We start from the raw sequence: 13,766 nt of genomic DNA on the forward strand, positions 1-13,766 counted from the left end.
CACTATTCCTTGAATTGTATGCTTCTTCCTCAACCTTTCAATCAGTTGTTCTCAAAGTGTAAGTTCCTAATTCAGATACATCAAAATCACTTGGAAATTTGAAATAACAAATTCTTGAACCCCATCCCACACCTGCTGAATAAGAGCCTTTGGGGGTTGATCCCAGAAATCTATTGTTTAACAAGCCTTCCAGGTGATTCTGGTACATGGTAAAATTTGAGAACTAATAATTTAGAACTCAGCTGAGCTATCACCTATTTGGGAAGCCATCTTTGACCATCCTAGTATTATATCAGGTAACCTCTTTTACACCTTCCTACCACACTTTAAAAATCCCTACTTAACACACTTAAAACACTGAATTATAATTACCAGTTTACTTACCTCTCTGTGATAATTGCCCAAGTTTTTTAAGAATAAGAACAAGTACTATTTCCCACTGCAGTCGCACCTTCTAGAATTCTTCCTGCACCCAGTAGGCTTCCAATAAGTATTTATTCAATGAATGAATGAAAGGAAGAAAATGTGGTCAAGATTATGGTTACCCTACATTTAGTATCAGGAGCTTAGTATGTGACTGGGGTTAAGATTCAGTCTTTATTAAGGGGACAAGACCTTTATCTATGGCTTGGGTTAAGGATCAATTTGAGGTCTGAGGCAGGCAACTCTACCCATGATTAGAAGCTCTTACTATATCCAAGGTTAAGTTCAGATTTAGAGAGGATTAGAAGCTCCATCTGCATTCATAGTTAAGGGTAGTATAAGGCTCCATGTGTAACCAGTGTTGAGGGTAAGTTTGATGTAACAAAAAACCCAAGGTAGCCTGTTCTAAGACGGAAAGAATGAGTATTTTAAGGAGACAACCTCAGGCTATGGTTTAGTCTGGGCTAATATTTCTATTTCAGTTCTCTAGGAGCATAATTTTAAAGGAGCAAGACAGAGGGCTGAAGGAGTGCTGCTCATTCTTTTGTCCTTCACTAAATGTTCCCACTCACCAGGCTCAGCAGCCAGGGGCCAGCCAGTACTAGATTCTAGCACTCCATGGGCGTGTACAGAGTAGGGGCGGCTGGCATTATTCTTGAACACCACAGTTAGGATATCACCAATCTCTCCTTTGAGAAGTGGACCTAATGTATGTAGAAGAAGGAAGTCTCATTAGTGGAGTAGTAGAACAGGGACATTAAAGGCATTTAAAGAAAGGGACATATAGTAAATAGGAGCTCCCCAGAATGAGGGGTTTGCCCTAAAAAAGGATCTTTCTGAGATTGAAAGTAATGAATAGTTTCATTTTTTAATTCAAAAGCCCTTAAACTGATACTGCTACCCACAGGATGAGAATACTTCATCAACAGGGCTGTGCCTCCAATTACCCTCACTTTTCCCTTCCCAACTCTCTCTAAATAATACTCCAAGTTTCTAGAGAATCATGACTCTGTATAATTGTTAATTAGGAGTGAGAGTTTGACATAGAGTACAAAATTGCTGGGCTCTCTTAAAGAGCCAGTGGGTCCCTTCTGTGCAAGGACAAGAATGAGAAAACTCATTGGCCCCCACAAAAGTGAAGAAACTGTGTCAATAATTAAACTGGGGAACAAGGCTAATACTGGTTTCCTACACCATTGTTTTCTACTCTGTGATGTCCTACATTCCTCCTCCTTTAACATGGAAAAAATCTATCACCTTCAAAGACCTCTAGATTAGAGACCTGAGATAAACCTGGTTCAGGTTGCAGCAGGAATTCATGAATTCCCCCCTTTGATTGCCTATTTTCATGGTTGATTTATAAAATATGACTATAGTTCTAGAACATCATAAAGAAAAGCTGATAATGGGGAGTGGGAGGCCTTCCCATTGTGACTTAGCCCCTCTAGGAACAACACCGTATTGTAGACACTAGGAGGAAAGTGAAATTCCCTTACCTAAGATTCCCAAGTGCTCCTCTGGTCCAGTCCTTGGCCGAGGGATCCTGAATGTACCATCAGTATATTCCCTGAATACAGCTTTCTTGTATCTGGAACCCAGTAGCCCATCTTTATTGCTCAGAAAGATGTGACCATAACTAGAAGATTCCAAAGAATAGTATCAGCACCTGGTTCTCAGTCCCTCAAGACCATAGGCAAGTGAGGTCAGATCTAAGTTCATGTCACAGATAGTAGGAGGGGGCCTATTTCTTCTAATATCAGATTCTCACCACAATGGCTGCATACATGCAATTATAGATGGTAGATTTTAATATCTATTTATGTTCTTTTGTTTGCCATCATCCAGATATGAATATGTATTAAAATGTATATGACAAGAACAGTGGGGTAACAATCAGAAGCCCTGGTCTCCAGCTCTAGCCTTGATGATGTCTTAGGTAAAATTAATTTAACAAAAGGACAAGGTACATGTAGCAGGAAAGTACTAAGTGCTTCTGCTGCTAGAGGGATAGGAAGAAGTAGGAATCCAACAGATTTCTCCTTATAGAATGCTTTCCTATTTACAAAGATATTTATTATTTATTTTATCATTTGACATTACCAATAGGCTGGTGAGGTAGGTATGTTACAGAGGTGGATTCCATGATCCAGAGGTGACAGAACATATCTTAATTAATAATGTCAGCCAGAAAGGGAGCCAGAACTTGGATTCAAGTCTGCTGCTCCTTCCTTACCTCCTTCCAATCAAGTAATTTCAAGTATACCACATCACTTTAAAGATAAGTAAACCAAGGCTAAAAAAAGGAAGTCACTTTTCTAGGTTGCAGAACAACGTGGCAAATAGACTTCAACCTTTAATGACCAATATACAGAGCAAGAATTGGCAAAGGGTAGTGAGAGTACCAAAAATAAACTGTATTGGAAATTATTAAACTGTACCTCAGTTTCTATTCTCCTTTCCTTCCTTTGTAGTAATAGAAACACCTAGGTTTTTGCTGAGCACATGGCTGTCAAACCAGAGATCAAATTTCCCAAACTTTCTTGCATCTGGGTATGGCCATATAAATAAGTTTAGGATTTCCCTAACTGGTTTGTCTCAGTGGATACAGCGTCGGCCTATGGACTGAAGGGTCCCAGGTTCGATTCCGGTCAAGGGCATGTACCTTGGTTGCAGGCACATACCCAGTAGGGAGTGTGCAGGAGGCAGCTGATCGATGTTTCTCTCTCATCGATGTTTCTAACTCTCTATCCCTTCCTCTCTGTGAAAAATCAATAAAATATATTTAAAAAAATAAGTTTAGGATAATGGGGTATGAGAGAAAGTGATGTACACAACTTCTAGGTCATCGCCTTACAGACAATACTGCTTTCCTTGGACTTCTTTCCCCTTACTTGATATATGGGAATTACTATATCAGGAACATGCATCTTAATTCCAGAGATGAAAGCAAGTTTTATATGTGACTAGTTCATCTACTGGCCCTGAACTGCTCATGATTATACTATTATGCGAACAAAAAATAAAATTCTAACTTATTTAAGCCACTCTATTTTTTCCTGCTATACAGCTAAGCCTGTACCATAATGACATTTGTCAAGGAACAGCTGACCTTGAGGTATTCGGTTCCTTGAGTAAATTTTCTATAAAATTTAAGTCCCAGTAGGGGTGCTTCTGGCTAACAAGAGGAAAGGAGGTGAAGATTAAGAACATGAGGCTGTGTAAGATCTTTTGCTTTAGCCCTGCAGTATAGAGATATAAGAAAAGCAATGAATTCTACTTTACCTGCATTTTAGTCCCTGCACCGGATTTGCTGCTATCTTATTAGGTGGCTTTAGGTAAGTGTTTCTTTTTTTCAGAATTACAGTATCCTTCTTATCTCTAAAATTGTCTAGAGTCTCTAAAGTGTGACTTCTTTTCTGCAGACTTACCTGTCCTTCTCAGTCTGGTTGTGCCATTCCAGTTCCCAGCTCCTGTCAGGGCAATAGTCCCACTCCACCTCTTCTGCCATGATGTAGTAGGTTCTTGCAGCTTGGTAGTGTTGGCGAGAGGTGGCTCGGTCGGGACACTGGGAGACATTATAGATTGCCCTCATTCCTGCTTCTCTATGGCTGCCTGCCTGGCAGTAAATCTCAAATATCCCTGAGAAAGAAAGAAAGAGAAAATCCTGAATCAGAATACCTCTGTGAAGTTCCGAGGATTCCCTGCCTCTCTCTAGGCATACTGCAGAGAATGGGTAGATTCAGATAAGATTAATCTATGCATTACATAAAAAAATTATTATAAGTGTATTGAGAGCAACGAGCACAGAGATTAAGAGTTCTAGGTCCAAATCTACACTGTCTGGATTTAAAGCCCTGGTTGGTGTTACTAAGTGGTTAGAGCGATGGCCTACACACTGGAGGGTTGTGGGTTTGATTCAGGTCAAGGGCACATACCTAGGTTGCAGGTTTTATTCCTGTCCCCAGTCTGGGTGCATGTGGGAGGCAACCAATTGATGTATCCCTTTCTGCCCTTTTTCTCTTCCCTTCCCCCTCTCTCCCATTCTCTAAAAATCAGTGGAAAAATATCCTCACTCCTCCACTGAGGAAAAAAAACTAAACTAAACTCTGCCACTAGGATGACCAGTTTCTCCCTGTTTACCCAGGGCTTTCTGAGTTTTAGCTCTAAAAGTCTCATATCCCTGGAAACTCCTCAGTTCTTAGCAAACTAGGATGTTTGGCCACTTTATCTGACACATTAGCTATATAAGCTTGAGGCAATTTTTAAGCTTCTGTATGTTTCAGTTCTCTTGTGGTAAAATGGGTATAATTTTAGTGACTTCATTGGGTTGTTATAGAATTAAACAAAATAGTATGTACACATTGTTCAGCACAGTATATAGTGAACATTCAATAAGTGAAGCTATAAATAAGTAAATAAAGCTGTAATAATTATTATTCCAAGGAAGGCATTGACCAACTACTTGTCTACCTTTTCTACCAAGTAGCAAAGAAATAAAGATGGGCTTAAATAGATATATAAAAAATGAACTTCTTGCTTAGTGAAATAAATCAGATGGAAAGGACAAGAACCATACAATTTCATTCTTATCTAATATATAAAAAGCCAGGGGCCGTCACAACCAAAACAACCGGACAGATGACCAAACAGTAGGCTGCGTGGGGCGACAAGGCCAGCAGGGAGGTTAGTGAGGGATGACCAAACAACTGAACAGCAGGCTGTGTGGGGCGACCAGGCTGGCAGGGGTGGCAGTTGAGGGTGACCAGGCCAGCAGGAGGGGCAGTTAGGGGCGACCAGGCAAGCAGAGGAGTTAGTGTGGGATGACCAAATGACTGAACAGCAGTCTGTGTGGGGCAACCAGGCCGGCGGGGGGGGGGGGCATTTGGGGGAAACCAGGCTGGCAGGGGGGGCAGTGAGGGGCAACCAGGCCTGTAGGGGGGGCAGTTAGGGACAATCAGGCCTGCAGGCAGAGGCAAGTTAGGGGCGATAAGGCAGGCAGGCAGGTGAGCAGTTAGGAGTCAGCGGTCCCCAATTGTGAGAGAGATGTCCAACTGCCTGTTTAGGGATCGGGCCTAAACTGGCAGTTGGACATCCCCCGAGGAGTCCCTGATTGGAGAGGATGCAGGCTGGGCTGAGGGGGACCCCCACTCCCATGCATAAATTTTGTGCACTGGGCCTCTAGTGTTATATATAAAACAAAAAGCAACAAACAAACTCATAGACACAGACAACATTATGGTGGTTATCAGAGGGGAAGGGAGATAGACAGAAGATGAAGAGGATACAGGGGGGTTAAATATATGGCGACAGAGGGAGACTAGACTATGGGTGGTGAGCACACAATGTATGAAGATGTATTATAAGGTATTACATCTGAAACTTATGTAATGTAATTAACCATGTTACTTACACCCATAAATATAATTAAAATAAAAGGAACTTCTTGATCACAAGGATACATACACCAGAGATTTGAAATGGCCTTTCCTAGGTATTTACAATGAAATATTTGATATAAATCTTATGTGTCTAAGTTGTGGAAATGCCTGAACCTGATTTCAAGTTCCAGGTTTCTATGTCACGGACACTAAGGCTCACAGAGTGTTAAACAGAAGAAGCTAACTTTCTTAGAATGATTTTTAATCATTTCCTTGTTGCCCATTGCCTATCTTATCACTACAAACTCTTTTTCCTGATTTGTAAGGGCCTCTGTGAGCTGGCTTCAAACTATAAACCCATCCCACTTCCCATTCTGTTCCAAATTCAACCAGGACTCCAACTAAGTCAGTCCCTGACTTCCCCTCTCACATATCTTGTTCCTTTGTTGAAATTTTCACTTATGTTGTTACTCCCTTTCTAGAATGCATCTACCTAAACCACTAATAAATATCTCTGAGAGCTCACTTATTCCCTAAGACTAAATTCATCATTCATGTCTTCCAGGAAGCCCTTCATGGCTATTCTGGCCCACACTGACCTCTATATCATTGGCCTTTCTACTCTTGACATTTTTTCCATCTAAACTACATGATTGAGCACTAAGTGTTCCTCTGCTTTTTCTTTAAGTGTATTGATATATAATATTATATTAATTATATTAGTTTCAGGTGTACAACAGAGTGATTTGCCATTTTTACTTACAATTCTATTATACTATTACTTCTATTAATCTGTCACCATACAGACTTATAATATTATTGAGTATATTTCCTTTCACGTTTTTCACCCATCCTCTGCCATCAGGCATCCATACCTTTGGTTTCTGTTTCTGCAAGTCTATTTTGTTGTTGTTGTTTTAGATTCCACATAAACACTCATTTCCACTAGTTTATAGATTCTTCAAAGAAACAATATACTCTTTTTCTTTCCATATATACTCCCAGCTCTTATACTTCCCTTACTTCCACATCAACACAGCTATTCAATCAGTAAATCCTATCAATTCTTCACCAATATCTTTTCATTTTCACTCTCACTCTCATTTTATATAAAAAATGAACTTCTTGCTTAGTGAAATAAATCAGATGGAAAGGACAAGATCCATACAATTTCATTCTTATGTTAGATATAAAACAAAAAGCAACAAACAAACTCATAGACACAGACAGCATTATGGTGGTTATTAGAGGGGAAGGGAGATAGACAGAAGATGAAGAGGATAAAGTGGGTCAAAGATATGGTGACAGAGGGAGACTAGACTATGGGTGATGAGCACACAATGGAGTATGCAGAGGTATTATCAAAGTCAAAGGGGCACCATCACCTCTCACCTGGACACGGATAGTCTCCCAATTGTCTGCTCTGCTTCTTTTCCTTCCCTCTTCAACAATTCTCCACATAGGATCCAGTATCATCTTTTAACAAATATAATCTAGGGCACATAGCTCCCTTGCTTTAAATGTTCCATTCATACTCAGAATATAATCCAAACTCCTTAAAATGGTCTGTAAGGCCCTACAACCATTTTTAAAGCTCTTGCCAACCTCTATGACCTCATGTCATAGCAGTCTTCTCCTAGCTCACTACATTCCAAACATACTGGCCTTCTTTCTGACCCTTAAACAAGCCATGCTTTTTCCCACCTTTGAACATTTGTACTTGCTGGTCTCTCTGGAATGCTCTGCTCAGATATCTTCATATAGCTCTATTCTGCTCATAATTTAGGTCTCAGGGTAAGTATTACATTCTCAAAGAGGCCTTCCCTGAACATACCCTCTAAGGTAATCATTTTATCATATTATTGTATTTTATTTCCTTCATGACATAGGTCATGATCTGAAATTATCTTATTATTTTATGCATGCATTTTATGTGTTTATTTCAGATATCCTCTCATAGTAAAGATTATGTCTATCTTTTCACCCCTCTTCCCTAGACTTAGCACATGAATGGTGTGCAATAAATGTGTTGAGTGAATAAATGTTTCTTTGCAAAAAAAATGTCTGTATACACTGTCCAAAAGTCATACCTCAAGGTTTGGTGTGGAGAAGAAAGTCTGATTATCACTAGAGGGGATGGGAGCAAATAGAAGACATTTTGGGAAAGACACATGTGACCTTGGACTAGCACATCATCTGAGTTTTTTTCATATGGACATTGTTGTATAAGCCACTTCTTTTTTTAATACTCTTCTGCTTTGATGTCTGAGTCTCCTACCTCTTCGACCTATTATTTTATGTCTCCTTACTCTGGCTTCTCTTTTCCCTCCTACCTCTTTTTTAAAAAAATACATTTTATTGATTTTTTACAGAGAGGAAGGGAGAGGAATAGAGTCAGAAATATCGATCAGCTGCCTCCTGCACACTCCCCACTGGGGACGTGCCTGCAACCAAGGTACATGCCCTTGACCGGAATCAAACCCGGGACCCTTCAGTCCGCAGGCCGACGCTCCATCCACTGAGCCAAATAGGTTAGGCTCCCTCCTACCTCTTAAATGTGTATTTTTCTCTTAAGTTTTTTTTCCCCCCTATAACTTTAAATGTGTGTGTACTTGAACTGTGAGAATACCTACATTGCTCTTTGTAGCCTGGACTTGTCCTCCAAGCTTTACATTTCTATTCACAAACTACCTACTGTGAAACCTACACCACCTGAATTTCACCAGAAACTTAAAACTCAGCATACCTCAAATGAGTATTTTCCACCAAAATCTTACTACCCTGCTCACGCTTTTCTGTATTTATTCACTTGGTTAATGACATTACATCTAGTGCACAAGCTAGAAACCTCAGACATCCTTTCTTGTTCAGTGCCTCAGTAAATCCTGTCATCTCTCTCAAACCTCCCTTAACTCTGACTCTGCTTACCATCCCTATTGCTTCCACCCATCAGCGGGGTTCTCATCTCTTCTTGCAAGAACTTCCTGTTCTGCCTCCCTTTAAACCTTACTTCTTGGTATTCCTCAGAAGAGCAGCTGTTACAATTTTGCATGAGATTATTCCTCATTGCTTAAAACTATCTTATCTCTGACTCCCGTCCTCTAAATGACAATATAACCATCTCCATATTCCTAGTTATGTAACAATGAAAAGTACCTCCACACATCTCCAAACAACTTTTAGCATACTGACTTGAGTTGAGAGAAATTGAATCAAATCAGTCTATTCAATATTCTCTCCAGGTAGATGCTGTTTCCAAGCCACTGCCTATATGGTTCATACTGCCTATAATGCCCATCCCCTTTATTTTCCTGGTGATAGTTTATTCATCTTAAAAGGTCAGTTTGAATGCCTGCTCTACCAGAAAAGCATCATTTCAAAAGTCATGCAGAATTTGTTATAGCTTCCTGTGTGTTACCATAGCTCTTGACAGATACCATCATCATAGCCTTATGAATATTGCTTACACTAGAGGCCCAGTGCACAAAAATTTGTGCACTCGGGGGTGGGGTCCCTCAGCCCAGCCTGTGCCCTCTTGCAGTCTGGGACCCCTCGGGGGATGACCACCTGCTGGCTTAGGCCTGCCCCCAGGGGATTGGGCCTAAGCTAGCAGTCAAACATCCCTCTTGTAGCCCAGGAGTCCTCGGGGGATGTCCACTTGCCAGTGGGGAGCAGGCCTAAGCTGCAGTCAGACATCATTAGTGCTGTTGAGGAGGCAGGAGAGGTTCCCACCACCACCGCTGTATTGGCAGCCATCAGCCTGGCTTGTGGCTGAGCAGAACTCCCCCTGTGTGAGTGCACTGACCACCAGGGGGCAGCTCCTGCATTGAGCATCTGCCCCCTGGTGGTCAGTGTGTGTCATAGTGACCAGTCATTCCCAGTCATTCTGCTGTGAGGGTCAATTTGCATATTACCCTTTCATTATATAGGAGTGCTTGCTCAGCCTGGGTGAGGGGCTGATGGCTGTTTGCAGGCTGGCCACAGAACCTTCAGGGTGGGGGGTCCTGCTTGGGTTCCTGGCCAGTCTGGGTGAGGGGCTGAGGGCCGTTTTCAGGCTGGCTAAGCCCCCCAGTGGGGACCCTCACCCCATGAGGGTGTGACCAGCCTGGGTGAGGGGCTGATGACTGTTTACAGGCTGGCCAAGGAGAAAGGGAAAGAGAAAAGAAAAAAGAGAAAGAAAGATAAAAAATAAATCTTGGCAAGTGTTGCTCAGTGATTGAGTATCAACCCATGCATGGAGAGGTCACATGCCTGGTCAGGGCACATGCCCAGGTTGTGGTTTCAATCCCTTGTAGGGGGTGTGCAGGAGGCAGCTGATCAATGATTCTCTCTCATCATTGATGTTTCTGTCCCTCTGACCCTCTCCCTTCCTCTCTCTGAAATAAATAAAAATATATTTTTAAAATTTTTAAAAATAAAGGAGGGGAATGAAAAAGAAGAAAAGAGAAAGGTCGAGATGAGATCAAATAGATAAAAGAAAAAGAAGGGGAAAAAGCATAGATGAGTAAAAAGAACAAAGGCATAAAAAAGGAAAGGATAAAAGAGGAAAAAGAAAAATGAGAGACAAGAGGAAAAAATAGAAAACACATTACTCTACCTTTTTTTAAAAAATATATTTTATTGGTTTTTTACAGAGAGGAAGGGAGAGGGATAGAGAGTTAGAAACATCGATGAGAGAGAAACATCAATCAGCTGCCTCCTGCACACGCCCTACTGGGGATGTGTCCGCAACCAAGGTACATGCCCTTGACCAGAATCGAACCTGGGACCTTTCAGTCCTCAGGCTGACATTCTATCCACTGAGCCAAACCTGCCAGGGCTACTCTACCCTTTTTATCTGCCGCATTTCCTGGATATTAAAGCTCTAGTATCAGTAGTCTGTTGGAAGAGTTGCTGAATATTATGTAGTATGATATTTTTAAATACAACATGTCATTTCTATTAATATGGGCTTGTTAAAATTTAAAGCACAGCCAGATGAGTATACAAAACTACCAACAGACCCACACAACTGAAACACTTTTTTTAGAACATTATGCTAAGCTAAATAAGCCAGTCAGAGAAAGACAAGTACCGTATGATTTCACTCATATTTGGAAATTAATGAAACACTTTTTAACATTTTGCTGATTTTTTCTGGATATTTGTTTCTCTATTTTGTTAAACCTATTTGTGAACCTACCGCATACAGTATTCTGAACCTCCCTTGTGATGTTTTTAGACTTAAAACATCTGCAAAACTGCTCAATTACATATGTATATTTACCAATCTCCATCACTAATCCTTTCTCTAGAATCCCCAAGCCAGATTCTGGTCCTGGCTTTTCCATTAACTTGGTACTTTTGCCCTGTCTGTGGAGAGCAACTGACGATGGTCTCTCTCAGTCTCAATCAGAGAGCAAGCCCCTAGGGGGCAGAATAAAGGAGACTTCAGATTCAATATGTCATCTAGGAGGAAGAATTAATAAGAGTTGATAGAAAATAGGCAAGAGGAAAAAGAAAAATAGAACCAACATGTCTCACCTAAACAAAGCATTTTTCTGTTTCAGGTGTCTGTCTCTTCCTCCTATCTACACTAATAAAAGACAAAGATGCTAATTTACTGTACCATTGCTAAGCCCCAGGCCACACCCACCAGCCAATCAGAGTGACTATATGCAAATTAACCTAACCAAGATGGCCGCTGGCAGGAGGCTTGGTTACCCAGGCGATGGAGGAAACCAAGCTTCCCGCCTGCGCTGGGCTAGCTGTGGCCTCTGCCCATGGCAACAAAGTTTCAATTATAGAAGATAAATAAATCCCAGATACCTGCTTCCAGTCAGCCTCCACTGGGAATTTGGGTGGCTGGGGGCCATGGCCAGCCTGCAAACAGCCATCAGCCCCTCACCCAGGATGGCCACATACTCACTAGGTGAGGGTCCTCGCTGGGGGGCTTAGCAAGCCTGAAAACGGCCCTCAGCCACTCACCCAGGCTGGCCAGGCACCCCAGCAGGACCCCCCACCCTGAAGGTTCTGTGGCCAGCCTGCAAACAGCCATCAGTCCCTCACCCAGGTTGGCCAGGCACCCCAATGGGGATCCCCCCCTGAAGGGGCTGTGGCCAGCCTGCAAACAGTCATCAGCCCCTCACCCAGACTGGCCAGGCACCCTAGCAGGACCCTCCCCCCACCCTTAAGGGGGTTTGGCCAGCCTGAAAATGGCCCTCATCCCCTCACCCAGGATGGCCAGGCATGCCAGGGGGAACCCCCACACTGAAGGGGCTGTGGCCAGCCTGCAAACAGCCATCAGCCCCTCACCCAGGCTGAGCAAGCACTCCTATATAATAAAAGGGTAATATGCAAATTGACCCTAACTGCAGAAAGATGGGAATGGCTGGTCACTATGACACACACTGACCACCAGGGGGCAGATGCTCAATGCAGGAGCTGCCCCCTGGTGGTCAGTGCACTCACACAGGGGGAGCTCTGCTCAGCCACAAGCCAGGCTGATGGCTGCCAGTACAGTGGTGGTGGTGGGAGCCTCTCCTGCCTCCTCAGCAGCACTAAGGATGTCCGACTGCAGCTTAGGCCTGCTCCTCGCTGGCAAGTGGACATCCCCCTAGGGCTCCTGGGCTGCCAGAGGGAGGTCTGACTGTCAGCTTAGGCCCAATCCCCTGGGGAGCGGGCCTAAGCCAGCAGGTGGTCATCCCCCGAGGGGTCCCAGACTGCGAGAGGGCACAGGCCGGGCCGCGGGATCCCCCAAGTGCACAAATTTTTGTGCACCGGGCCTCTAGTTCATAAGATAAGTGAATTGAGATTACTTCAAAGAAGCTCTAGAATTTCCAGCATTCTATGACTCAAGAACTCTTCAGAAAGAATAAAAAGTTTAGCCCTAACTGGTTTGGCTCAGTGGATATAGCATCGGCCTGCGGACTTAAAGATCACAGGTTTGATTCTGGTCAAGGGCATGTACCTTGGTTGCAGGCACATCCCCAGTAGGAGGTTTGCAGGAGGCAGTTGATCGATATTTCTCTCTCATAAATATTTCTAACTCTCTATCCCTCTCCCTTCCTCTCTGTAAAAAAATCAATAAAAATATATATTTAAAATAGAATAAAAAGTTTGAAAGGTCTGGGAAATGCAAAGATAAGATGAATTTTGGCTTTTGCTGGTAAGAAAACTCAGGAATCTTGAAAAAGAGTAACCTTTAAAAGCCTTTACTCTTATAAATCCATTCACATCTTCTCCACCCCATAATAGATCAGAATATTTTTGGCCATCTAATGCCATCCTCCTTGGGCCTCAGTTTGGCACAAAAATATTTTAATTCATCCAAAGTAAGCATGAGCTCTGGTGTGGCACATAGACATGACTGGAGAGCCTGATTAGTTTTGCAGGAAAGAGATTAAGCCTAGGATTTGGCTTTGGAACCAAGGATAGAGAGAAAGGTGTTCCTTATTCAGAAGTTCCCCACTTCAGTCCCCACTAAAAGCACTTGTTTCTGTTGTTCCTATCAATTCTACTAGCTATTGTTTCTAATTTGCTAACAAGTCTCCCGGACCAAGAAAGTATCTCAGGTAGATGGAGAAAAATGAAGATCCAGACTTCTGTGGAGGCCAGCTTTATGTCAAATGCTTTTTAAACCCAGTGCCAGGATGAAATTACTAAATTGTCAAGGAGACTTGTTTTGCTTACAGATTTATTTTCCAAATATGAATGGAATGCACAGAACTAAATTAAAGTTTAATGGGAAATTCATGGAATTGACAGATTTTTCTTACAAAAACTATTATCATCTACTGCCTAGAAAAGGTAAGCACTCTAGGAACTGCAAAGAGAAATTGCTGCTATATATGAACTATTAGACATAGATGGAACCTGAAGAAACATTCTAGTCAAATTTCTTAATGAAAGAAAGACAGAGAGAAGGAGAGGAGGAGGCAGAGGGTGATGAAGAAAAAGAAGGCAGAAAGGGAGGAAAGGGAGAAA

General features: G+C 42.3%; 1 protein-coding gene across 1 annotated transcript in view; it reads right to left on the reverse strand.

Moving 5' to 3' along the window:
- HEPH (hephaestin) overlaps positions 1–13,766 on the reverse strand; it is a 112,427-nt gene that overhangs the window by 41,898 nt on the left and 56,763 nt on the right. The window contains exons 12-14 of the mRNA XM_036306059.1: positions 3,852–4,062; positions 1,920–2,059; positions 996–1,127 (exon numbers count right to left, since the gene is read on the reverse strand). Coding sequence (XP_036161952.1) covers positions 996–1,127; positions 1,920–2,059; positions 3,852–4,062 — 483 coding nt within the window. The remainder of the gene's footprint in view (positions 1–995; positions 1,128–1,919; positions 2,060–3,851; positions 4,063–13,766) is intronic.

This window comes from Myotis myotis, unplaced genomic scaffold (assembly GCF_014108235.1).
Source record: "Myotis myotis isolate mMyoMyo1 unplaced genomic scaffold, mMyoMyo1.p scaffold_m19_p_4, whole genome shotgun sequence".
Classification (NCBI taxonomy): domain Eukaryota; kingdom Metazoa; phylum Chordata; class Mammalia; order Chiroptera; family Vespertilionidae; genus Myotis; species Myotis myotis.